The 26,385-nt window shown below is 41.9% G+C and overlaps 1 protein-coding gene across 2 annotated transcripts in view; it reads right to left on the reverse strand.

Moving 5' to 3' along the window:
* Positions 1-8,548: 8,548 nt before the first annotated feature.
* Positions 8,549-26,385, reverse strand: part of FILIP1 (filamin A interacting protein 1) — a 144,264-nt gene continuing 126,427 nt past the window's right edge. Inside the window, exons 5-7 of one of the 2 annotated variants that reach the window (XM_080934893.1) lie at positions 20,243-23,048; positions 18,750-18,807; positions 8,549-8,691 (exon numbers count right to left, since the gene is read on the reverse strand). In XM_080934893.1, the coding sequence (XP_080791019.1) occupies positions 8,651-8,691; positions 18,750-18,807; positions 20,243-23,048 (2,905 nt within the window). In that variant the 3' untranslated portion in view covers positions 8,549-8,650. Of the gene's footprint in view, positions 8,692-17,990; positions 18,808-20,242; positions 23,049-26,385 lie in introns of those variants that run through there. The other variant, XM_080934892.1, reaches the window with a different exon arrangement.

The raw sequence follows: 26,385 nt of genomic DNA on the forward strand, positions 1-26,385 counted from the left end.
CATAAACTGCTTAGAGACTGGTGGAATAATATTTAAGGCATCCCTGGGTTTTTTTGTTTTTACGGAGGACGATGTAGACTTTGTGTGATGCATTTAGTCTCCTGTTGTTATTATACCAGAGCCATCCAAACTGGGTTTGAAAACTACTTTTTAAGATTAATCTTTTCTTAGCCAAGAGGTGGTGGCACATGCCTTTTAGGACAGCCAGGGCTATGCAGAGAGACCCTACCTGGAAAGAGAGAGAGAGAGAGAAAAAGAAAAAAAAAAAAAAAAAAACCTTCTCTGTTGCTGTTTATAATGATGTATACCCCAAAATCCCGGCACTTGAGAGGTAAAGTCAGGAAAATCAGTCAGTCCTGACTACATAAAATCTTGACTCAAAAAATAAGAACAGAAACAAACAAACACAGAAACCTTTTCCCAGTTTTTCTGTAGTGTGCTTATTGAACTCTTAGAGTTGGATGTTTAAGAAACCTTTTGTCCTCACACCGAGGTTATCTGATTGGCCTGGAGTCACTGCTGTTGCAGACTCTTGTGTAACCAGCGAGCAATCAGAAGTCCTAGTCAAACAAAGTACTCTGATCTTGAGTCATTTCAAAGAAGGACAATGACTCCAACTTCCAGAAATTCAAGCAGACAGCCTGCTAACTTAGTTTTAAGTATAAGGGTTCATTTCTCTAAGTGGAAGAATATACCTCCAGTGAGACCTCAGAATCTACATGGTCCACTGCTTAGTCTCTCAGTTGATTACACCCCCAAGGTCTCATCAATTATAGACAAAAACTTAGCTTCAGAAACAGTGCCATCTCTAGGTTGACTGCCAAGCTGGCATCTGCTACAGGCATAACAGAGAAATTAATTATTTAAAGGGGAATGGGATGGAAAGAGAAAGAGGCTTAGCTTAGTCCATAAAAATCATAGAGGTAAAAAGAATCTTACCTTTAAAGGTGTTCTCTCATATGGTAGACCATTTTTCGACAATTTTTTTTCCATTTTGACATGTTTTAGATGATTAGATATCTGAGCAGTAGGAGGTACATTTTTTTGTTGTTGTTGTTGAGTCACTGCTCCCTATGAAGTTATAACTTTAAAATAACTCCAAATTCTCTCTGAGCTAAAGGGGACCTCCACCCCTGCACCCACCATCTAGTACTGAAAAGTATGTACACATCTGTCTAACTAAATAGAGCTTAAAGCCAGAGACCTTTTCTTCATTTCTAAAGGTCCAACACTTGAGGCTTAGGACATAAAATATATTCAGTCAACCCGGAGTTTACCTGGCAACTCTTCAGTGAATTCACATTTTGGTGGAAGAGACCACTTGGCAACCAGCCATGGAAACCAAGAGCTCTTTGCTTTATGAGGGTTGTATGAGGCCCTTTTATGATGTCAAACACTAAGCTGTAGGAGAGAGTCTTCATTCAAGAGAAAGTAGAACAATAACCAAAGGAGACTTACGCTAAATGCTTTGACTACTCTGCATTACCCTGGGTGATCAAGTTGTTCTTGAGCAAGGGTTTAGCAGTTTACCTCACCATGGAAACAGATACCTCCAGTGCTCTGTCTTTGGGGGAGATTTGTTAACTGTGCTGGTGGTTTGGGAAATGGAACTGTTGGAAAATATTATCAGGCATGACCTCCTTGGAGTAGCTGTGGAACTTCGAGAGGTATGACACTGGAAGAAGCCTCTGAGGTTTCAAAAGCCCACGCCAGGCCCACATTTCCATGAATCAGAATATAACTCTTAGCTACTCCTCCAGCCTGCCTGTATCTGGCTGGCATGCGAGTGCTTTCAGTTGGAAGACTTGCCTTGGTCATGGTGCCTTGTCACAGCAATAGAACAGTAGTTAATACATTAACTTACACAGTTCATTTGTCCTGTTCCCTGCTGGGACCTGTGTTCCATAAAAACTAATACCTGGCCCCTTTGAATGAGCATATTTCCCTTGCTAACATATCATAAATTGTCTGCAAGCCTTCCTGCTATAGGCCTCTGGTCTTTACAGACAGCTTATCTTCCTTTAGAATCAGTAGTCTGGATCTAAAACTTTCTATGGGCACATGCTTCTGGTAAGAAATTACTGGATACATTAACTAGACTACTTAGTGAAGAAAGCACAGAACCCATTGTCTAAGGTGCTGATACTCAAAGAGCCATTTTGAGGGTTAGAAGCAAATCCTCATGTGCCTAGAAAACATATGGGACTTGAGTTAATATGGCTTCCTGCAAAAGACATGAAAGGACCATTTATAAAGAGCAAAAATGGAGGGAAAGGAAACAAAAAAAGATGGTGGAAAGAAAGGAGAGAGAATGAATGGAATTGTGGTCAAGGGAAAAGGTCTAAAAATTGGGAAGATCGGGAACTTGAGAGAAGGGTATGCCAGGCAGGGATTGCCATTTCGAAACATTTATTCAATGAGTGGGCTGTAGCTCAGCGGTAGAACACTTGCTAAACATGTCTGAGACCCAGGTTCAACATCTAACACATTAAAAAAAAAAAATGTATCCTGTATCTTGCTTGCATAAGCACTAGCAGCTAACCAATTGAGCTGCTGGAGCCCTTTGCCCAGGTTCTTGAACTCACAGCCAGGAGCATGTGAGCCTTTTAAGAAGTGTATAAATAGCAAGAAGTATATTGGACAGCAATGCCAGTTGCCATAGCATCAAATGTAATGTCCCTCACAGTCCAATGTGCTGAAGGCTTGATCCTAGTTCATGGTGTTATTCGGATGGTGATGGGTTAGTAAAACCATAAAAGATGGAGCCTAGGCAGGAAGTTACAGCAATGAGGATGTCTCAGTAGTTCTCCTGCTGTGATGAGACACCATGACCAAGGCAAGTTATAAAAAGAAACATCGAATTAGGGCTTGCTTATAGTTTCAGAGGTTAGTCTATGCTCAACAGGAAGGCAGGAAGGCACGAGTCTGGAACAGTAGCCGAGAGCTCACATCAGATCTACAAGTTGCAGGCAGAGCAAGAGACTGGGCCTGGTGTGGTCTTTTATAACCTCAAAGGCCACCATCAGTGACACACCTCCTCCAAGGCCACACCTCCCCCTGTAAAGCTATGCCTCTTAATTTTTCCCAATAGTCTACCACCTGGGAACCAAGCATTCAAATATTTGAGCCCATGGGCCCATTCTTATTCAAACCATACCAGGGGATCATACATGGAAGGGGATGTGAGACTGTTCCCTTCTGGTCTTTTTTTTTTTTTTTTAATGCTTGCTGGCTACCATCAACTGAATTGACCTCCTCTAACCCAGACCCCTGCTATGATGTGCTTTGTGCAAAGAGGTGAGCACCATGGACTGACCTCTTTGACTCCTTAGGCATTTTATTACAGAAGCAAGGAACTGATGCAGCAGTCAATAGAAGGGAGATTTTGAAGAATAGGGTCCTGGAGAGGAGAAAAAAAGGGTTCTATTCTCCTTAGAGACTGCGGTTCTCTCCGAAAGAAATATTGCAACTATGCCAGGAAGGAATAACAGGATGTCTTAAAAACAAACAAACAAACAAAAAAACAAGCAGGGGAGGGGAGGCTGTGAAATCTAGTTTCTAGATGCCAGGGCTTTCCCTGTGGATTAGGTTACTGTGCCTGGAACTAGAAGCTGCCAGAGTAATCTACTTGAAGAGAATGCCTCAATATTTGATATACTTCACAGGTGCCTTGACTATGTTTTCATTTCAGAAGTAAACAATATGCCCTGTTGCCAGGAAGCCTTGTTCTCTCACTTACGGTCTCTAGCCTGGAGCTCCGAGGTTTACAGATTCATTTAAATGTAGTTTAGATCCTGGCACGTTTTCTCTTGTAAAGGCCAAAATAATAGTGAGTTTTTCAGCTGCTGTTCTTAAACCGTGTGTATCCAGGGTTTTTCTCCTTTGTTCTCTTGGTCTGCAAAGATCGTCCCCTGAGAGGCAGGACACACTAGCACCTGCAACTAGTCTGCAGGAAGCATTTTGGCTTAAATACCCTTCCTGTTTGCTTTTTAGAAGGTTCGTTTTATGTTTATCGATTTTGTGCATGTGCACATGTCTACTTATGTATGTACAAGAGCACCCGCCCCGTGGTGTACATTTGGAGATCAGAGGACAAATTCAACCATAGATGGGTCCCAGGGATTGAACTCAGGTTGCCAGGCTTGGTAGCATTTTTTATCTTGCTGGTGATTTGCTTCTTTGATAGGTAAGTTAGGGTTGGCTTTGGTTCCAGGCCACCATTTCTGGCACAAAACTGATATGAGAAGAGGTTAAGCACAATCCACTTCACCTCCTTCCCTCTTTACGGAAACCATTTCCCAAACTGCCATCACCCTAGCATGCCTGTGGGTAGAGCTTTGTGTATGCCCGCTCTACTGAGGGGTCTGCCTTTAGACTAAGAAAAGTAATCAGAATAGTACATAGCCACTGATTGACACTGCATTTGGGGATAGTAAAGGGGCAAGAGTACGCTCTTAGCCAGCCCCCTGTCTTAGAAACCTCACAGTTTTTATTATACTGAAGAATCGAATTATGGAGTAACTGGAAAGCGCATCCTTCATTTTGACATTCCTACTCTGCCTCATCTTTAAGCCATAGTGAAAGATGCTAAGAAAATATAAAACTTGGAGCCATAAAACTATTTCAGGGCAAATGATTCTGAATAAGTGAAGGTTGTAAAGCTGGGGGAATGTCTAGTGATTGCTGCTCTTCAGGAGGACCTAGGTTTGGTGCCCAGCACCCATTGTCAGGTGGTTCAAAGGTACCAGTGTTCCAATTCCAAGGGATCCAATGCCCTCTTCTGGCCTCCTGCACACATGTGATGTACACACACAAACACATACACACACACATTTGCACATATATACATGCACATACACATACAATAATAAAGTGTTAAAAGAACATTTATTTTGATTTTTTAATTGTATGAATATTGTATTGATGGAAAAGAATATCACACAATCCTTTCATATTTCACTTTTTTCATACTCTGGTGAGATTTCCATAAATGTATTTGATTTTAAAAGTAACAGAGAATGCCTTAATTGTAATTCAATCACTTATCAAGAGCTGAAAAGAGGGCATTACACTCATATAAGAGACAAGCGCACAAAACCATGTGGTTTCTTTAGTGTAAAATAATAATCTTATGTACTTAACTTAAGGGAGGCAAATGAAGGGAAAATAGACTGTATCTTTAAAAGCTTTCCAAAACATATTCTTGCTTCTGAAAACTCTTAAAACTTGAAGAATTCTAAGACTGACTGACGACTTTATACATTTACTATTTTGGATAAATGAATACCTTATATTCTCTTGTTTAAAATTTCAAATTTTCACTGGTAAAGTAACAAAATCTGTTGCATGAAAAGGTGAAATACCCCCAAATTACATGATCCACAAACAAACAAACAAAACAGAAAATGCCTGTATCCCACCATAAACATCCATAAACACACCTGTCCAAAATTTTTGAAACTATCACATTTTCCATAAAGAACACACAGCTATTATACTGATATGAAATACCTACTGAAGATGTAAGAAACAAATACTAATGATCATAAACCTCTAGTTTTTGTTGTTTCTTACAGTCATTTTTATTCTTTTTCCTCTTTGCCCTCTAATTGGTCTTTTTAGTATTGGTTTAGCATCAGAGATAAGATGGCATGAGCCTCAGGTGCCAACTCTTGAGTCTTAAGTTTCATTTTGTACTTCTGCCATTTTTAGATACATTAGATATGTGGTTGAAACAATACATGAACACATTCAACTTCTGTCATGTTTGTATTTCCGGAAAAGTTCAACAATGGCATTGAATAAAACCATCATATGCCTAATAAACCATTTACTCTCACTTTGCCCCTGACTTTTACAAGTACCTAGTTATTTCATTGGTGTCTGTGTTGCTGTTAATGCTTAAACTAGATATTCTACATCATGAGTTCATCGTGGTCACTTTAAGACTCAATGAATTTGTATTTCATGTACATTCTGGGCAAGGACATCCTGTAGATACACTCTATCCAGTTTATTCGTCAAACTCAACACTTTATGAACACTTGACAAAATGCAGACGATACAACAAAAACTAAAATAAAATCGGCAAAAACAGTTATAAGGAAAGGTGTAGTCAGCACTGTGATTCAGGCTTATAATTCTAGCCCTCAGGTGGCTGGGGCAGGAAGATTATGGGTGTTAACCTATCCTTAGCTACATAGTGTGTTTGAGGACAGCCTGGGCTAGATAGTGAAGCCCTGTCTCAGAAAACAAGTATAAAAGCTGAGTATTGTATTGCACATTTTAATTCCCAACACTCAGGAAACTGGGTGTGTATGGAGGTGGGGGGGGGGGTCTCTGTGAGTTCCTGGACAACTAGAGCTACATTAGGAGACCTGTCTTAAAAAATAAAACAGAACAACAACAAATCAAACAGAACAGTGGATTAGATCAACTATGCCTTGAACTAGAAATACTGATTGCAGTTCAGAAAACCGAAACAATTTCATCTTGATGGAGATGTATTTACAGTAACAGGAACTGAAGTTAGGTGATGTATCCAAGTCAGCACCAGAACTGCTTGTGACTGACCCTTTTACAATTCTACAAGGTTGCTAAGATGCGACTGTGATCTTGTTGCTATTCTTGTTTCAAATTTAGTGCCGGGTTTACTCATCTGTCACTCATGGTTAAACAAAGAAATTGGTGATGAGGTAGCAGGAAAATCTCAGCATCTACCCAGATGATTGGTTACAACATAATCTTCACTGTCTTTACAAATACTACAATTCTTTACAACTCAGGAGGGATAGAAACCCAGGCGATCCATATACACAGCTTAGTAATTTTGTAATATAAAGCAAACAATTAACCTGCAGTAACTATACCACCTAAAGCTTTTACCTCACTTTCAGCATAAAAATACTAAATACGAGGAGAACTGTTCTGTGATTGAAAATACCATTATATTTTAACATTTTGATACACACAGAGATACAGACACATACACAAACACACATACACACACCCCACACGGAGTCTAGACCTCTGTGTCAGTAATCAAAACCACAGAAGGTTATGTGAGACTTCCACAATTCTTGAAGCTTGGGCAAGCCTAGCATAACATTTATTTTACTTTAAGCATATGCAAGAATGCTTTTTAGAAAATATTTCATTTACAGTATGAATATGATTTGTCAGTTCCACTAACTATATTAAAAACTTTCTAGGTTACCTGAGGGAGGAAATTTAGTATTGTGTTTCCTATTCCAAAGACTCTGTAAACTTCCCTCTGCAGCTGATACAGTTTGTGGACTACAGAGGTGATCCTCCAGCCCATGGCTTTCGTGACTTGATTTACCCTCATAACATGCAGAAGATGCCTTGGCTCTTTAATTATGCTGGAGTAGTATGGTAAATAATTTCACTTAGAAACTGTCAGCTCTTACCCTTAAAGTCATTTTAAAGATCCTATAAGGAATATACTCTCATCAACAGTATTTTTTAAACTAGAGTTTCAATTAGACTTCACATTTTCACATGTCCTAAATTCAGCAGCAGCTCTGACAATGGGATGGGTCATGTACGGTGGGCTTTTAAGTCTTTAACATATGTGTTCTTAGCTGGTTTGGTGGCATATGCCTTTAGTCTGAGCACACGTGAGAGGCACAAACAGACAGAACCCCTGCGACTTCAAGGCCAGCCTGGTCTACACAGCCAGTTTTAGGCTAGCTAGGGATACATAGCAAGAAACTGTACCAAGAAGAAGAGGGGGAGGAGGAGAAGGAGGAATTGTTTTCCCTGCCTGAAAGTAGTTTTAAAAGTCTGTCAAAATCAGAGGGTGATTATCTACTTTTGGGCCTTCCTAAATTTTTCAGAAAAAAAAAGACATTATTTTTTTAGGTCATTTTTTCTTGGCAAGCTTTCATGGGGGGCATTATTAGTATATTGAAAATACAGGGACATCAAAGTCCCCATTATGTTTTGTAGACAGAATTAAACAATGCAAATAGAAATAAAATTAAACTGTCAGTCAAAGCTATTTGTTTCCCATTCAGAACACCAAAGGGGACAGTTACAGATTGGTTTTAAGTACTTAAACTCCTAAATTAGGACACTGTTTTCAGTGTTGGATCAGGGTCAGAACCATACCATCGGTCAAGCAACAAAACTCCCGGGATCTCCTGTTTCTCGGTTTTACCTTGTAAGGTTGACAAGAAATAGAGTATTGTGCTTTCTTTTTCTTAAAAACATCAAATTAATCAAAGGAAAATGATAGGTTAACCTCTTTTGAATACTCAACACTTTGAAGAATTGCAAGTACAATCTAAATACATGTACCATGGACTACGAGAAAAGAAACAATTTAGGGGGGAAATCACATTACAAAACGTATTATAACAATATATAATAAATAAGTTGCACAGCACGTGCCTGCAGACCAGAACACTAGATTCAAATGTGCTTTCCACATAGTTCATGTCATCCACAATGTGGTTTTTAACTGTTAAATTGTATCCTCTAAAAAAAAAAAAAAAAAAAAAAAAAAAAAAAAAAAAAAGACAGAAAGAAAGAAAGAAGAAAAGAAAATCACTGGAAGTCATAAGGTGTTTCCAGTCAACATCAGTAGCATGGTGACCTTAGTGGTGACAGGCTGTGCTCGGTAATCTCATCTGGAGCTCATTCGCAACTGGTGAATGATGACGCTCTCTATAAAGAGAAGAAAGATAGGGCATTTTCAATCAAACCCAAGTAAGTAGCTGACGTGAGAACCAGTACCACACCATTTCATTCAAAGACTGTAAATGTTAAACGACAAAGAGAAGCTAGGCACATGAGGCCAGGAACGACAGCTCTGCAGACTTTGATATTAGGAGTAATGTCTTTATATTTGCATGTGTGCTTTACTTCCAGAATAATTGAATCCTCTTAGAAACTATGTCTAATATTTTAGTAATATTAGGTAGATATCACTCAATGGGAGAACTAAACGCAAATATGATAATTGCTATATACAAGTCACATGATGGGAAAATACTTTCCTGGAGCAGTCCTCCAGCCAAACGCTCTCTGATCTGAACAATGTCCATATACCTGTAACATCTTTCTGTGTGTGTGTATTGGTCTGCTGATGAGTACTTAGTCCCTTTGCATTCCAAACAAGTTAAGAAAGAATTTGCTCTGCTCCCTGACTACTGCTTTTTGCATAATTGGCTGATGTTCTTATATCTAGATTCATTCTTTCTGGTTAATTACAGTTATCTAGTTGAGTGAGTGTGTGTTCTGTCTGCCGCACAACACTGTGGAGTTCAGGGGACAACTTGCAGGACTTGGCTACCTCCCTTCACCATGTAGGTCCCCACGTTGTCTGGCTTTGCAGCAGACATCCCTCCTCACTGAGCCACCTCGCTGGCCCTATAAATTCATTCGTGTTCTTTTTTTCTTTTTAAACGTTCATTTATTTTGTGTGGATAGGCGGGTGTACATGCAGAGGTTGGAGGACGGCTTGTGGGCCCTGGTTCTCACCTTACACTACATAGATTCCAGGGATGGCCCTCAGGCTTGGCATCATGAATGTTTACCCACTCAGACATCCCACCCATCGCCCAGTCCAGTCTTACAATAAATTCAAAGCTGACTCAGCAATTAAAGCAGTCCAGCCACATTACGAACATTCAGTATCGTTGTTTGATTATTTTTTTCTTTTATTTGAGCCCTTATGCCCTCATGAACTTGGATCATCACATTTTTCTTTTCATCCAGCCATTTAGAAACCACATACGCAGCTCCGTACCCCGCGGCAAGCAGAGCTAGCTTGGTGAGAAGACACAGTTCCATAGTCACTAAGCGTAGGCAAAGCAGAGGAAAGAAACTCACGTCAGTATTTGCACAAACACGAAGATCAGCTGTTGGGTAGCTCCGCTGTAGCATGCTTGCCCGGAACTTGCAAGGCTCTGAGCTCCTTCCTCAATAACTCCCCAGCCCAGCACTCCCCGCCTCCCCCCAAAATTAACGATAGCGTTTCCGTACATTATTTTCACTTTAATTACAAGTGCATACTATCGGAACTTTATTCTGCTTATGTAAATACTAACTAAATTGCATTTCACCGTAGACACAGCTCACCTAATGGCCTGGTGGAAGAGCCTTTACAGAAAATGCTTTTGGAATCTGGTTTCATTAATTACCTCGTGGAGCCACTAGGTGGAGATATGTTCATTCCCTGTTTACCAATGAAGGCTTCCCACAGCTTAAATAATATACATATTATAAAGCAATATATGTGTGTGTCTGTGTATGTGTACATATATATACATAGATACATATATATGCACATATATATACACATACAATTTTCTCTCGACCTGAAACACTTTTTTAAGAAAATCTCTAAAAATGTATTTTCAAGTCAGGAGAGTAAAAGTTCCTACTATTATGAAATAGTCATCATCTAAGATAAAAATGCTATTTCCCGGTCACTGCTTTAAAAAGTTATATAGTATGCATCAAAGAATTCTCAAGAGACCTGTGTCACAAGTCCCTTTTACAGGATGGGAGTGCCTTCCCATTTCCTCCCTTAAGGAATCATAGAAACAAATGTTAGAGAGGAATCCAGAGTCGTTCTTAGTGTGATGTGACTCAGAATTCTTGTTCTTATCTTAGGGAAACAGTAAAGGTTCCAGCAGTCTCCTTAGGGTCCCCTGAAGGGCTAATGTTTTTCAGCTTTTGCTACACCTTCCTGAATGCAAGCCTCTTCATTCCTGGAGACTCCTCTTAACTCTACTGGTGTGCATCCAACAGCCACAATCTTGTTAGAATGCATATTTAGCAAAGCTTTGGCAGGGGGTTTACACAAAGAAAACAATATCATGGTCTCAATATATGTCTTCATTAACATACGAAAATTATCAAAGTAACCATCAATGTGTAAATGTGCATATTTATAATATATATAGACTGTCAGAAATACTCAGTACTTCCAAATAACAGGTTGTTGTGTATACAAACTGTACCTTCAGAATTAAAAATGTGTACTATCTGTAACTTCTTGTGATCTCTTTTCCCCTAAATATCAACTGAGCATGAATAAAAATCATTCATCTAATACCTAAAATTGTGAAAATAAATATTGTGCAGCATAAAGTTTTGAAAATGTTCATTAAATAGTTTTTTTTAAGTTGTTGAGAGTCCAGAAAGATTGTTCAGTGAGATCTGAATGGCTTAATGGCTTGAGTTTGATCTCCAGGACTCATATAGAAGACAGAATAGACTCTCATAAGTTGTCCTATGACCAATTTATATATTCTATGGCACATGGACAGAAACATAGATGCACACACGTGTACAAACACATAGAATTGGGGGGGGGAAATAAATAAATACATAAGGAATGTAATTTTTTAAAAACTTATTTCAGTTTTGTTGTTGATGGTAACAAACTTGGCAAATTCCCATCTCTTACTGGGCTTTTATTTTGTCTGAGAAAAGGACCCAAGCATCAGCCATTTGGGGTCTCTGAGGAGAGGTTATTATGACCAGGCACAATTCTGTAAGAAGTTTCTCTTTCTATAAATACATCTTTGGATTATTTATAATTTGTCAAGTGTTTAATAGACACTAAAGACCAATAATCATAGTTAATTACCACCTATCAGCAAACTCAAAATAACAAAAAACACTTACATTTGGGGTCTCTGATACCCAGGCACTTACCAATATAATTTTCTTTTTTTTTTCAATTGAAAGGAAAAACTCTTTAAATTTTGAATATCATATGCATATAGATGACACTGGATTTTCTATACTTTTGACAATTTACCAAACTATAAACATTTTCCATTTCTCCTATTTGTTATCTTGCTGTTTTCTTCTTAAGAATCTTGGGGTAACATAGTGAACCCATTATTTGCCATTCTGACACTGCTGTGAGAGGCACTAACCCATTCTTTGATTACACTAGCCGTTAGGTAAGTTCCCTCCAAAGGAAATTTAACATTTCATCAATTCTGAATTTCCCTGGACTGCTGACGTTACTTAGAACCCATCCTCTTGTGAGTGGTTCACAGAACTTCTAGCCAACCAGATGGCATGGGTTCCAAAGCCACGTGAATGGGGTGGGCTTTGAGGAGAAATTCAGGGGACCGTTCCCTTGAATGCTGGACTCAGACAACTTAACAGCATGTTGGAATTCTGCTTCTTCCCAGGAAAGTGCGTTGGCTACAAAGTGGGAAAGATATCTTGCCTCAAAAAGCATGATCTTCCTCCCAGGCATTGTGTGTGTTTACTCCGCCAAACTATCTGCAAGGAACTCTGCATTTTAAAAGGTCCCCTCTAGTCAGTTCGACCAAACCAGTGTAATGGCTGTGAGCTAGGTTCACACACTGAAGGCAAAGCATGGTAGCACCTCGCCTTGTAGTGGGGCTTCAGGTCCAGTGAGGAAGACTGCTTTGTTCATGGAAAATTTTACATCAGCTTAAAGAGTACATGTTCTGGTGGCTATTGTTCCACCAGCTTGACTCCATGTTCAGTGACTCCCTCCCAGTGACTCTGTGAAGGACCCAACCAGCTTAGCTCTTCCCCCTCCCAAGCTTCTAAACACCAGCTTTGAACTTGACTACACTCCTGGTAACTTACCCACCCGCAGAAATGCCCTACATGTATCCTGTATACCATTTAGAAGGGAGAGCCCTTAGCTATTGTTTTTTTTTTTTTCTTTCCGAGTTCCATGAACTACATTGGTATACAATCCTATTATCACATTCAGAGCCCCTGATAGAACATCTGTTTTAAATAGGAAGTTCAATAAACTTCCTCTGTTGGCTTGGACTTGTACGCCTTCTTTTGGACACAGCTCAGCTAATTAAAAGTACTTCCGATAATCAGTTCTGTCATTTGTTCCAGAAAACTTTTGAACCAGATGATATAATCTCTCTTGGGATTTCATAACCATCAGGCCCTTTATCTGATTCCTTCCAAAAAACACTTCCTCCTCCTCCAACATCAGCTTCACTGTCTCGCCAGGTTATAGGAGTCGCCAATAATTATGCCTAATAATTTATTTTTCAGGCAAGCCAATCCCAGAACAAGCAAATTTGAACTGCTTCTTTCAAATATAACATTCTCTATAAACAAAATGATGGGAAATAATGTAAAATTTGAGCCCATGATGCCAGGATTCTATTCTTTCAGGCACATAGGCTAAATGTTTAAATCTATCTTTAGAACTGTTTGAGTGGAGGTTCTAGAGAGATGGTTCAGTAGTTAGGGGTGCTTGCCACTCTTGTAGAATACCTGGGTTTAATACCTGTGAATTCCAGCATTCACAGTGCGGCTCTTAACCTCATGTTACTCTTGGTCCAGGGCAGCAGTTCTCAAGAAGTGGGTCAAAGCTCCTTTGGGGACGGGGGAGGTCAAACAACCCTTTTACAGGGGTTGTACGTCAGATATCCTGCATATCAGATATTTACACTATGGTGCATAACAGTAGCAAAATTACAGTTACGAAGTAGCAATGAAAACAATATATGGTCAGGAGGGGGGTCATCACTACATAGGAACCATATTAAAGGATTGTAGAATTAGGAAGGCTAAGAACCACTTTTCTAAAGAGTCTGAGACTATCTTGTGACCTCTGTATGTCCTGAACGTATGTGGCATACATACATACAACCCTAAAATAAATCTTAGAACTTGGGGCTGGGAAGACAGCTCAGTCCGTGGCTAGACAAGCATGAGGACCTGAGTTTGATCCCTGGAATGCATATCAAATGTCAGTTGTGATGATGTGCTTGTAGTTCAAGGACTGGATAGGCAAGGACAGGTGACTAGATCTCAGTGATGATGTTATATTGTTCTTTGTTATATTGGAACAAGACATGAAAGATAAGGAATTTAAAAGCAACTTAAAACACTTGAAGCACAAGTCTGCTGACCAGAGTTAGGTCCCTGGAACCTGTGGTAGAAAGAGAGCATCAACTCCTGAAAGTTGTTCTCTGACCTCTTCTTGTGAGGGAAGAGGAGAGGAGGGGAGGAGAGGAGGAGAGGAGAGAAGGGGAAGAGGGGGAGGGGAGGGAAACCAATCAGAGGAGGGGTGAGGCTGGATTCAGTTCAGGCAAAAGGACAACAGCTGGACAGCTGTCTTGGAGGACAAGCAGCCCAGCTTGAGGGAAGCAGGGGTTGCACTAGGAAGGCCCGTGGGAGGAAATAGAAAACTGCTGTGTTTAAGTGTCGGAAAAATTGCCGATCAGTGTTTGGCAGATCAAACAGGGTGTTTGGGAAAACTAAAATAGATACATAAAAAAAAAAAAAAAAAAAAAAAAAAAAAAAAAACCAAACAGATGAAAGACTAAAGCAATTCTTCCTTGGAAGATGTGTGGAGAGGCAGAGAACACACGGCTAGCGTACAACTGGGCTCAGCAGGGAACCACACTCGAATTTCCACCATACACATTTTATAACACTTAAGCATCCAAGTCCTGTACCCAAAAGATGATGCAGTAGGGACCACGTTGAGAGGATGTTTCAAAGGGAAAAGTTAGAAGCCAAGATGGTCGCCACCAAGACCATAACAGGAAGAACAGGAAGACGATATACCTAAAATCTATGAAGAGGCTGGAGTATGGAGACATTATTTACAAATATGGAGAAAAATGTTTGATGAAGTGGGTAAGAGTTGGAGAAAGTGTCCCCAAGAAAAACCTTGCATCAGAAGGAACAAGTAAAGAATGACTATTTTACTTCTACCATGGACTTGGTACTTAAACAACAGAGGCAATGTGGGTGAATTAGCTTTTAAAAAGAAAATGTTGAAGCTGGAGAGATGGCTTAGGAGAGGGCTGAGGGTCAATTAATATGCAGCACCTAAGATGGCAGCTTATAACCACTGTTACTCCATCTTGGAGAGAGCCAATGTCTCTGGCCTATGAAGAGCACCTGCTTTCAGGTGCTCTTTCCCACAACATGCACACAATTAAAAACTATAAAATGTAAGAAAGAAAGAAAGAAAAATTTTAAATTAAAAAAGAACCTATCAAATGTAAAGGATAAATGTGCAGCATGAAAGCAGAGGCAGGAGATTCGAGCTGTCCCCTCAATAGCTTAGGCAGACATGGCTGGAGGCAGTAGTAGCTACAGAGGCCTGCTCAGAGGAATGGGAAGGTTTGCTGGACTGGAAGATGCTGGAGTGTATTTATAGCCTGGGGAGAAATGGCAGGTAAAAAGGAGAATCTGAGGCTGAGAGTGTAGGATGGCTGTAAAGCACTTATGGAGAGAAGGAGGTGGGAAGAGGAGAAAAACAAAGAGAGAGAAGGGGAGGGGCGAGGGATGGAGAGAAGGAGATAGGCAGGGAGGGAGGGAGGAAGAACAGTGATGAAGAATTAACCAATAATGAGACGCTGGCAGATGTGGAAGGGAAATACCACATTTGGATGGATTTTTAAATCTCTCCTATGCCCATATCTTTGTTACCCTCGTATTCTCCTTTTCTCCTTTCCTCCTCCTCCTCCTCCTCCTCCTCCTCCTCCCTCCTCTCTCCCCTCCCCCCCTCTCTGACACTCATCTCTTCCTCTTTTTAATTGCTTCATATCACACTAGGACATTACATGATTCTACAAGTGCCCAGCCCAGGACCACCTCAGCAGCCCATGTGCTCCTCTCAACGATAGTCCCACGGGTTTGCTCATCATTGAAGTCACATTCTTCCTTCGGCATTCTGAACTCCTGAGAAATCCAAGTCTTCTTTGTATCTGAAACTCCTGGGCATGTTTCAGCACCAAAATTACACTCTCCTTGGGCTACACCTGAATGCTGGGTCTTGACTTCAGTTTTGGAAACAACGGAGTAAGGGATCTGCTAGCACCCTTGACGAATATGCTAGCATCTCAAGAGAGACTCCACTGCTACCCAAATTAACCTGTCCTCCTGCAAACCTAACAGGAAGCCAGCGGACCTGTTTAAGCAAATGACCTAGCTACGACGCTCACAGCATCCAAGGATACTGTACAGCAGCACACAGAGGGGCATGCCTGGGACCATGTGTGGCAGGTAGTAACTACCATGGTGTCCTGAAACAGTCAGTATAGGCAGTTGGTTCACAGATGGGGAAGACCAGGATCTCCTCTGTAGCTGTGTGGGTTGTACTGGCACATCCCTAGAAAGCATTGTCACAGTGAACTCTGTGGAAATGACACTCGTGTCCCACCTCCTAGAATTTCTCACAGCAGGACCCAAACAGCAGTTGTACATATCAGCCATTATGAGACTGCTTATACTTTAGCATATACAACAGGCTTACCAACACAGACAAGAGTCTACATTTTTAGCCCATCCACTCCTACAAAAGCACATTAAGTAGCATCTTAAAAAACATTTACCAGAGGGATTATGGAGTCAGGCTGCATTTCATCCTCCATTCTCTGTCTCCTGTGCCTTCCACTTCTAACATGTACTTTGAAACAAAGCTAGCCAATAAATGTACAGCTGCTTCTAGAATTACAAAGAGAAACTTCCCAGCAGTTACGTTTTCTCATTTCTGAAGTGACTGTGTATTGTTCCACCAAGTTTTCTTAGAGGTTGTGCTTTGTACATGGCCTTATGCCAGATCTACACCCTGGACATTCACTATTCAGCCTCCCTGAGCTCTCTCCCAGGGATGACGTGAACTTCCAGAGGAAGTGACGTAGCTGTAGTGCGGGCAGGTGAAAGCAAGAGGATCAGCAAGTGACAGAGACTGTAAGTCACTTAAGGGGGGGGGGCAGAGTCAAAAGGAACCCAGCAGCCGACACTGGTATTGCTCCAACAAAGTGTGTCATAGAACAGCAACAACCGAACGTCTCATGAGACAAGATGATCACTAGGAAAACCATAGCTGTCCTGCCTTTGAAAGGTTGGCTGTCCATTGATGAGAGTGAAAAAGTCGCTTAAGAAACACTAGTCAGTGTTCTAACTGGCAAACCACCTTGTTAAAATTTGTCCAAAGATCATACATACATCTTAGCTGATCTCTGTTTTTGACCTTCCAGAGTCATCATTCTGGATCGCTGTTAACATGGTTGCTACATATATGAGAACCAATGAGCAGCAGGTGACAGGAGGTGAGGACACGCGCCATCACACATACGGTTCAATCCCTGTTCTGCAGGATGCAAGGTTTGGTGCAGAAAGGAACGCAGATGTCTTCTTCTTCAAGAGACACTGGCCCAGTCTGAAAACCAAGCCCTCATCTTCTTTTCCCAATTTGCTCGAGTAACAAAAGCATGTGCTATTTATTCCACGTGGTTTGGGAAACTTAGGAATCCAGAAATGGGAATGTACAAATCTGCAAGTTTGTAGTTGCGCTGATTTTATCAAGTTCACCTGTGTTGCTCAGATAGTTTGGCAATGGCATGGCCTGCGTGAGGCAGTTGTATGCTAAGCTGTAGTTTACCAGCCTTGAGCTCATTTGTGGTTATATGACCATGAAACACAAAATCTGCTTTTTCAAGGTTAATGTCACAGGCCCACGACAGTCTGCATTTACACTCTGTGCCATGCTTATTAGAGCATGCGTAAAAATTAAAATTATTCAAACATGAGTAAAACTGGCAGTCCTAATAAAGTCCTTCCCCACACCTCACATACCGACAGGCACACACACGCACCCCACATCGTGATCTGTTCTACATCTGCAAATAGAATCCACACTTAACTGAGGAAAATATTAAATTCAATTAAGCTATGGATGATGTCACTTTTTCCTTGGCATTAGAATGCCTACATTTGCTTCCTGCTGGTTTTTTATTCATCACTATTTCTGTTGAGCTTTTAAAGGGCCACTTGGCAGCTCTGTTCTGCAAGTCTACAATTCAACCAACTGCACACTAGAGGAGAGCATACCTCTGATCCTAATGGTTCAGAGCTATTGTGTAGGGGATGACTGGGAGCAGGCTGAGCTGCCCACAGCTTTTAGAATACACACAGACACACACAAATAAATCAAACTCTCTTTTTCAGATTCCACAGTTCATTTCCATTTTATTGCATGTTCAAATTGCCTCCTGAAGTCATATTAGGGGCTTTTGTTTCTTTCCCCGAAAATTTAGAGACCTTGTGATAGCTTTTAAGTATTTTCTCTTATATCCCACATATCAAACTCATGATTTGATAGTGCCCAGTGACAATTGTTAAACTCTTTCCTATTTTGAAATATCTGGGGTCTGGGGGGTGAAATCATAGACCTGAGTCTATTAAACTTGGCTTACAATTAGAAAAATTGGGAGCCAGTCTTTGGGAGCTTGTAACGGGGTCCTCGAATCTCTCTGGTGACGATATTGAGGGCTTTATAACTTGTGAGCGACACTGGATGGGGCCACATGCTAGAAGTAAAACTGAACTGGAGGCTAGGCCCTGTCTCAGGACCAACATCTTTAATGAAACATCCAGCAAACAGCAACTTCGCTAATTAATTCTATCCCCCTGCATTGAAACAAAGGTACCAATGGGGGGGGGGTGCATGACTATTAGATGGTTATTTTATAAACAGATATTTAAACTTAAATTAGTAGTACATGTAAAGGGTTGGCACACACAGAGAAAGGTTTGTTTCCACAGCTTCCTTATAACACACCCCCTTAGCCACTGCCCTCAGCCCTTCCCCCCTCCAAGAGAGGCAGTGCTGCTGGCTGCAGATTTCTTCAGCTCTATTTTCATAGACTGAGTCTCAGCTCGAGGCTGGAATTTGGTCAGATTTCCTGCTCCTGGGGCTGTCACTGCTGGCTTTCCAGCTTTCATACCTTTTGACATAGGAATTCGGGTGGGTGTAGGCCGCTGAGATGACCCATCTTGTCCTGACTGCAAGATAGAACACAGACAAAAGGGATTTGTTGGTGAGTTTGCCCCTTTTTGTCCTAAACCCATGCATTAGCATAATTCATGCCACAAAGGGGCATTCCCAACAACCCCTGCCAGGGACAGGGACTGAGGAAGCTGGAATCTACCAGCTCTTACTCCTTCGGCGTTCTTGAAGCATCTATTCTCAGCTTCCCTCTCAGACCTTAGTTTGCATCCTCTACCCTGACAGAGGATGAACACAAGGCCTAGACATGCCACACTGTCGTCCATGCAGCCCTTTTCAAAGGAAGTGGCTCCATTCACCTGTTAATGACATCAGACTTCTGTTTTGATTGACAGTCTGACCACGCCCACCCACTTACAGTGTTTCCCTCAGTGCTTTGCTTTGGTCCCTGTATGAGTCTCACCAAAGCTTCCAAGCTCTAACTAAGGACGCCTTTCTTTCTCTTGATGGTTCCTCTGGCTCTGCCTGCCTTCTAGATGTCCCTTTGAAAAGTTCCCACCTTTATCCCGAGAATTCCTTGCTTGTATACCATGCATCTAAGCCCTCGAGTCGCTAGCCACCAGTCCCTTTTGAAGTCCAGATCTGATGTCCAGCTACTCAACAGGCATGGACAGTATCTCCCAGCATTTCACGAGCATCGCACTGCTTACGGTCCTGTCCAGCCAATCCTCTTACATTTCTCACCCTACTTACTCGGCAAAGACTGGAACCCCCGAGCCACCGTCTGCATGCATTCTGTTGTGAAACCTTTTAAACTCTGCCTGCCCCTCTTCCTTTAGAGGTATGCTCCTACTGTGTAATCGAAGGTGGACTGAAACCTGCGACTCTCGTGCCGGTTTCCCGAGTGCTAGAATTACCAGCATCTACCACCACACCTGGCTCTCCGTTCTATTTTCAGTATGTCCCTGTTTATATTGCCACGTGCTCTTTGCAAGCTGTGGTTAAATAAAATATAGGCTTTTAGACAGATAGAGACACTTTGTGTTGAGAATATTTTAATACGAGGATCTTGCAGTCTTCGTTTTAGAATGAAGAAAGGCTGTGGGCGTACCTAATCACCCACTGAACATTCACACTAGGGAAATACTCCTGGAAGCACTTTTCAGTCTGCTTTTGAACTGTGCGTTTTGAAAAATCTTTTGAACATTAAAAAAAATCACATTTTAAACCTTATGATTATTCTACAGCATTATTTCAGAGATTTTTAAGCATGTTATTCAGTCTCCATACATTTCCATGGATAAATGAAAATTGGCTCGATTTATCAGAATGTGAATTTTCACTTTTAGGTAAGATCCTCATTATCTCTGTATAGGTAACCTTCCAGGGAGCATCTGGATGCAGGCAGAGGCAGGGGGTTTCCTTTCTGTGCAGGAGCTGGCTAGTCTCTCTACCCCCTTCCCTGCTTGCTCTGAGTTCCGCTATACTCACCACTGATTGGGTTCCTCGCGTGGACGACGTAGTGACCGGGGTTATGGTTATCGTGCTGGTCACTTTGCTAGCGCCAGGTCTTGAAGAGAGGTGATTCCTGGGAGAGCGAAGGACTGTGCCTGTAGAAACCTCCTTCTCGGCCGTCACGTTGATAGGCCGGACGGTGATAACTGGACTCACGCCTTCAGCGGCAGGCCCAGGAGATCGCTTAAACTGAGAACCCAGGTGAATGTGGATTTTATTGTCTTCCGTGGTGATGATATTCGCATTGGAGTTGTACTTCCGCACGGGGGTTGGAACAGTTTGTTTTTCCGGGGTGACTTTGAGGATAGTCCTTCCCACAGGCACTTCCTGAGATTCAGGGGAGACAGCGATTTCCGGGGGAGCTGCAGACGTTGACACCGTCATGATCTGGATGGGGGATGCAGGCCTGTCTGCAAATGAGCCCCTTCCACCTTCTGGGCTCTTCTCTCTGGAAATAGTAGTAATCGTGACAGGGGACATGGCTCGTTCTGGGCCGAAAGTAGGCTCTGTAGTTTTGGGTTTTTGCGACATGACATTGGGTGATGGAATAATAGTTATCCTTGGTTTCTGGTTGCCTAAGGTAGGAATGACGGTGGTACTAGAGAAAAACTCTTCAGACGTGGGGCTTGTGATCTCCAGGGTGGCAGTGCTGTTCTCATGATCTGGTGTCACACGGATGTGCAGAGGCTGGCCCTGCTTTGGTGCTAGGACCAGCTCCCCGGGGTGCCCTGCACCCTGGTTTGGCCTGGGCCCTTTCTCCTGGGGGGCAGAGGGACCGTTCTCTCTTTTTCTCATCCAAGGAATCCAAGACTTCCTCATGGTGAGCTCATTCGCTGCAGGGGGATACCTGTCGAGGACCGAGGACCGTTCCATGGGTTTCTTCAGGCCTACCTGTCGAAGATTACTCATGATGTGATTTTCTTCCTGGAAGGATTTGCGAATGAACACAGCCGGGGTCTCCTCCTCCGCAGCATTCCCGCACATCACCTCGGTCTGCACCCCAGTGGAGGCGACCGGCACATCCACCATCCTTCGGCCATTCCCGCTCGGTCTGAGAGCTCGGCTGTAGCGCTTGGATAGCTCCAGCTCTTTGGTCAGATTGAGGACCTCCCTGCCCATATTCTTGTTCTTCGTTTCTTCTTCCATAAATCTTTGCTGAAGGACCGAATAGTCGACTTGGAGCTGAGACAGCTGATCCTCTTTATTCATCAGATCGTGAATCTTCTCCTTGAGAGCCTGCACCTCAGCCTGTAAATCGCGACTTTTAGCCTCCTCTAGCCGAAACCTGTGTCTCAGCTCGGCTTCCTGGCTCACAGCCTCCCCTTTCTCTATGGCTTTATTCTTCGCCATTTGGTGCTTGATTTCCTCGAGCTGCTGGGAGAGGAAGTTTGCCTTATCCTGCTCGGTTCTGAACTTCTGCTCCAGCTGGTCATACTCGTCCTCCGTCTTCACCAAGTCCCCCTCCACCACCTCCAAGTGCTGGAGCCGCTTCTTCAGCCTCTCGATTTCAAGCGTTAGTTCCCTGATTTTATTGTCCTCCGGGCAGGTGAACTCAGACCCCTTGCACGACCTGCCTCTGTTCAGTTCCCTTTCGACCCCTTCTACGCCATCCAGCCGCTTCTTGAGTAAGTCAACACTGCAGCTCAGCTCACAGGACCTTTCTTCCTCGCTCCTCAGTTTACCCATCAGTTCATCCCTCTCCTTCGTCAGACTGTACACCTTTTCCTCCATTTCAGACTTGAGTTTGAGAAGCTTCTTACTTTCCTCGATCAGCTTTTCGGTCACATCCATCACTTTTCCCTGCTCCACCTTAAAGTTTTTATTCAACCCATCCACTTTCCTCTCCTCTTGCTTTATTTTCTCCATCATATTTTTCCTTTCGTCCACGAGCATCACGGTGAAGGACTTCAGCTTTGTAAGGTCATCTTTGAGGCTTAACTCGGCCTTCTCCAGGCGGCTCTCCGAGCATTCGAGTTCTTTAACTCGACGCTTGACCACCTCCAGCTCATTTAGCAGGTCTTTGGTTAGGTTCTTCTCCTTCTCCAGGTTCAAATGGAGCTGGGTGCATTCCGACTTACTCCTGCTGAAGGCTTCCTCCAGCTTCTCCAGTTCAGACATCCTCTTCTGCAGCTTCTCCACCTCTAGTCTAAGTTCCTTACTGTGGTGTTCTTCCTCTTGGAGCTTCTTCTTCAGCTCCCGGCACTGGGCCTCCGTCTTAGTGATCTCTTCATCCTTGCCTTCCATCTCAAGCACGCGCTTGCGCAGACTTTCCACTTCCGCCATGAGACTGGAGTTTCCACATTCCCCTTTGGCGATTTTATCTCTCAGCTCCTGAAGCTCTTCCTCGGCCTTCTGAAGATTTTTATTGGTCTCTTCCAGTTCCTCGATCCGTTGCGATAAGCCAACCACTTTGAGTCTCAGTTGCCTGTTGTGAGATTCCTGATTAGCCAATTTGGCATTCATCTCTTCGTGCTCCTGGGAAAACCTCGAGGCCTTGTGTTCGAAGTCCACTTCTAACTTGAGCAGTTTCTGGCGGTCTTCCTTGGATTTGTAAGTGATGGCTTTGAGTTTTTCTTCCTCCTCCCTCAGTTTCTGAGTGAGGTCCTGAACTTTCTGACTCTGCAGGCCCAGCTGCTCAATATGCATCTGCCTCTCATCCACCAGCATGAGTGCGAAGGACTTTAGCTTCACAAGCTCATCTCGAAGTTTATTGAGCCGCTTCGCGTTTTCCTTTTCTTTGCGGGCTTGGTAAGCCTTTTCTTGTTCAAGGAGCTTTTTCAACCTAAAAACAAACACAAACGCACAAACAAGACTTAAGCTCTATGTTAGGAGAGCAATCGGCAAATACGGTCTTAAATTAAAAAAAAAAAAAATGCTGCACCGCGGTCTCTTTTTAACTTCAGAATAATATGGCTTGCCAGTGGCTATCAGCAAAACTAAGGAGAAGTCAGGATAGCAGCTCCCCTTGGAGACCGGCAGTGACTAGCAGGGGATTGAAAAGGGCTAGTTTTCAGAGGAAGCTAGTTTCTGTTTTATGGCTTGCTTGCTGGGTTGTTTAAATTTATGACATTAATAAGCTAAACATGTGACATGAGTACCTTAGCTTGTGCCACAAGAAGGACTTTATATAGTGCTTTCTGTATTCCGGGGACTGGTGTGCTTTATCCTAGCAGGAAGCCTACGAGAAAAGTGTTGCTACTTCACCTCCACGTGGTGAGTGGGACGTGGGGGCACATGTAACCGCAAACACACAAAGGAAGAGGCAGTGACAGCACACAGCCAGACAGCAAGCCAAGCAGGCCTCTGGGATTCTTACTTATCACTTCTACACCATCCAACTTCACAAGAGAAAGCTACTTAAACAAAGGGGAGGCCAGACTAGAATGAACAGGTCTTCTTATTTTGAAACTTTGAAAGAAACTAAGTTAGGTGTGGTGGCACACATCTTTAACCCCTGCCCTTGGGTGACGGAGGCAGGTGAATCTCAGTCTGAGGTCAGTCTAGCCAACAGAGCAAGTTTCAGAACAACCAGGGCTACACAGAGAAACAGAAACCTTGTCTCAAGAAACAAACAAACAAAACTGAATAAAACTATGTAACTATTTGATAGGGAGGAGGCCCAGTATACTTTCTGATAGAAAAGCTGCTCTGGGGGATGGAGAGATGGCTCAGCAGTTAAGAGCACTGACTGTTCTTTCCAGGGTCCTGAGTTCAATTCCCAGCAACCACATGGTGGCTCACAACCATCTATAATAGGACCTGTTGCCTTCTGGTGTGTCTGAAGACAGCTTCAGTGTACTCATTACATCAAATAAATTAGTAAGTCTTAAAAAAAAAAAAAAAAAGAAGAAGAAGAAAAGAAAAGAAAGAAAGAAAAGAAAAGCTGCTCTGCCCAAGCATTTCCACCAACATAAAAACTGGCAAAGATTTGATCAGTTTTGCAACTTAAACATTTTTTAATTGATGGTTAAGTAGAGAAGAAATCCAAATGACCACCAAAGCAAAAACAAACAAACAAAAAGCCTGTGGCCACCACAGGAATTATAGGTATGAAATATGCTTTCTCCATGTTGTTTATGTATAGCCTCAAAAAAAAAAAAAAAGAGAGAGAGAGAGAGAGATTTATCACTCTTGTGTTGGTCCATTAACATAGCAATTCTTCAAACTTGTTCTGCATGTGTGTTTGTTTATGTAGAAACGTGAACAGGGGCATCAGACTCCTTAGAGCTGTAGCTAACAAGTATTTATGACTGCACAAAAAGTGGTCTAACCTGCCTGAGCCAGCATCTCTCCAGGCCTTAACATATTGTTAACAGTTATCTCTGAATACCCATAAGAGTTAAAATTAAAATCATTCACCATAAATCGATGTAGGTATACTCTTCAGAAACTATTCTGTTTATAAGAGGTGCAAGTTACAAAAATCAATATCATGTGTTTAAGTACATTTTATTCTTTCAGTATTTTTACAGCCTTATTATTTAGAACGGTTTGTTTCATGCTTATGACAAGGCCAGCTGTTAGCCAAGTGCATAGAAAAATGTCTCTCATTGCCTTCTATAATAAATGTTTGGGCATATGATAAAAACTACTTAAAATAAAACCAATTGTCATATGATTACTATAGAAATTGTTATGGTGATATCTAAGAATTTTTGTTGTTGTTTTATGGAACTTATCATGTGTATTGTTCTGTTTAAAACAAAAAGTAAAGCTTGCTTTTAAATCCCACAGATCTCCATGAGTAATACTCAGCAGCATCGCTGAATGTCTCTCAGCATGATGGAAGGGCAGTTTGTTGGCCATTTACTCCTATTGGGCTAACAATGATTTAAATATGATAAGGAAAAAACCTACTTAGTGACCTAACACATAAGCAGGGAAAGCAGGGAAACCCAGAATGGAGAAAGATGAAGGAAGGGATATTGATATTTCTCGGTGCAGGTGGGGGGCAATGATGACAAAAATACTTCTTCTAGGGACATAAATGTTTGAGGTTCCAGAGAACTACTACACCTTAATACATTTCAAGAAATTTACTAATGCTCTTGACAGTTTCTACCTTTGGCAATAGGTAACTCAATACAGAAAGGTGGATGGATGGATAAAAGATAAATAGATAGATAGATAGATAGATAGATAGATAGATAGATAGATAGATAGATGGATGGATGGATGGATGGATGGATGGATGGATGGATAGATAGATAGGTAGGTAGAGGATAGATGGATAGATGGTTCATCTGTAAAAGCACTTGCTGCCAATCCTGATGACCTGAGTTCAATCCTCAGAATCTACCAGGTAAAAGAAAACTAAAACAAAAACCTGCTAAAAGTTGCACTTTCCCTTCTACATGTGTGCTGTGCACACAAACATGAGTGCACATACACACAAGTAAATAATGTAATGAAAACATAGATGCTGTATAGTTAACTATGTTATAGGGTATAACTAGATAAAGCACAGAAAAAGGTTTCCTATGCAATGTGTCGAATGCTTTTTTATTTCAGTTAATTCTCATTTTGGATGAGATCATACCGTTTTTATAAATAAGAGAAATTATTGAACTTAATCAAAGACACATAATCAGGAAGGGCAGGTTGGGATTTGGACTAGATCTGTTTGAACAAACATTGTATTTTAATAGCAATACTGTCCCTTAAAGTTACTGACTGGATAGATCAAATTTACAAGACTTGGTTTAAGTTAACTTTACCCTGAACTGGTCAATCTATCCTGGTATGGTCAAGACCCCTTTTGAATTGTTTTCTTCGCCTGATGCTTAAGCTTATACCTTGCATTCTGTCAGTGAAAAACAAATGACCCCAATCACTAATAAAAAGCCGGGTCAATGCACAAGGCCTACCAAATGCTCTCAGGCTTTCCCTCCTGCTGGCAGCCATCCATTCACTAGCATGGACACCGTAGTTCAATTAGCTGCTGTATTCACTGGACTGTTCATTCTTTATCTCACACTCTTCCCCTAATGAATATTCCTCTTGTCAGTCTTTTCAGATATTTAAGCCCCAAACTTAAAGGCACTTTGTATTCTTCTCTCTCTTCTATCCCCACACTCATTTTCTTGCTAAGTGTTATCATCTCCATCTTCAAAATAAAT

The sequence above is a fragment of the Micromys minutus genome, assembly GCF_963924665.1.
Source record: "Micromys minutus genome assembly, chromosome: 21".
NCBI classification, from domain to species: domain Eukaryota; kingdom Metazoa; phylum Chordata; class Mammalia; order Rodentia; family Muridae; genus Micromys; species Micromys minutus.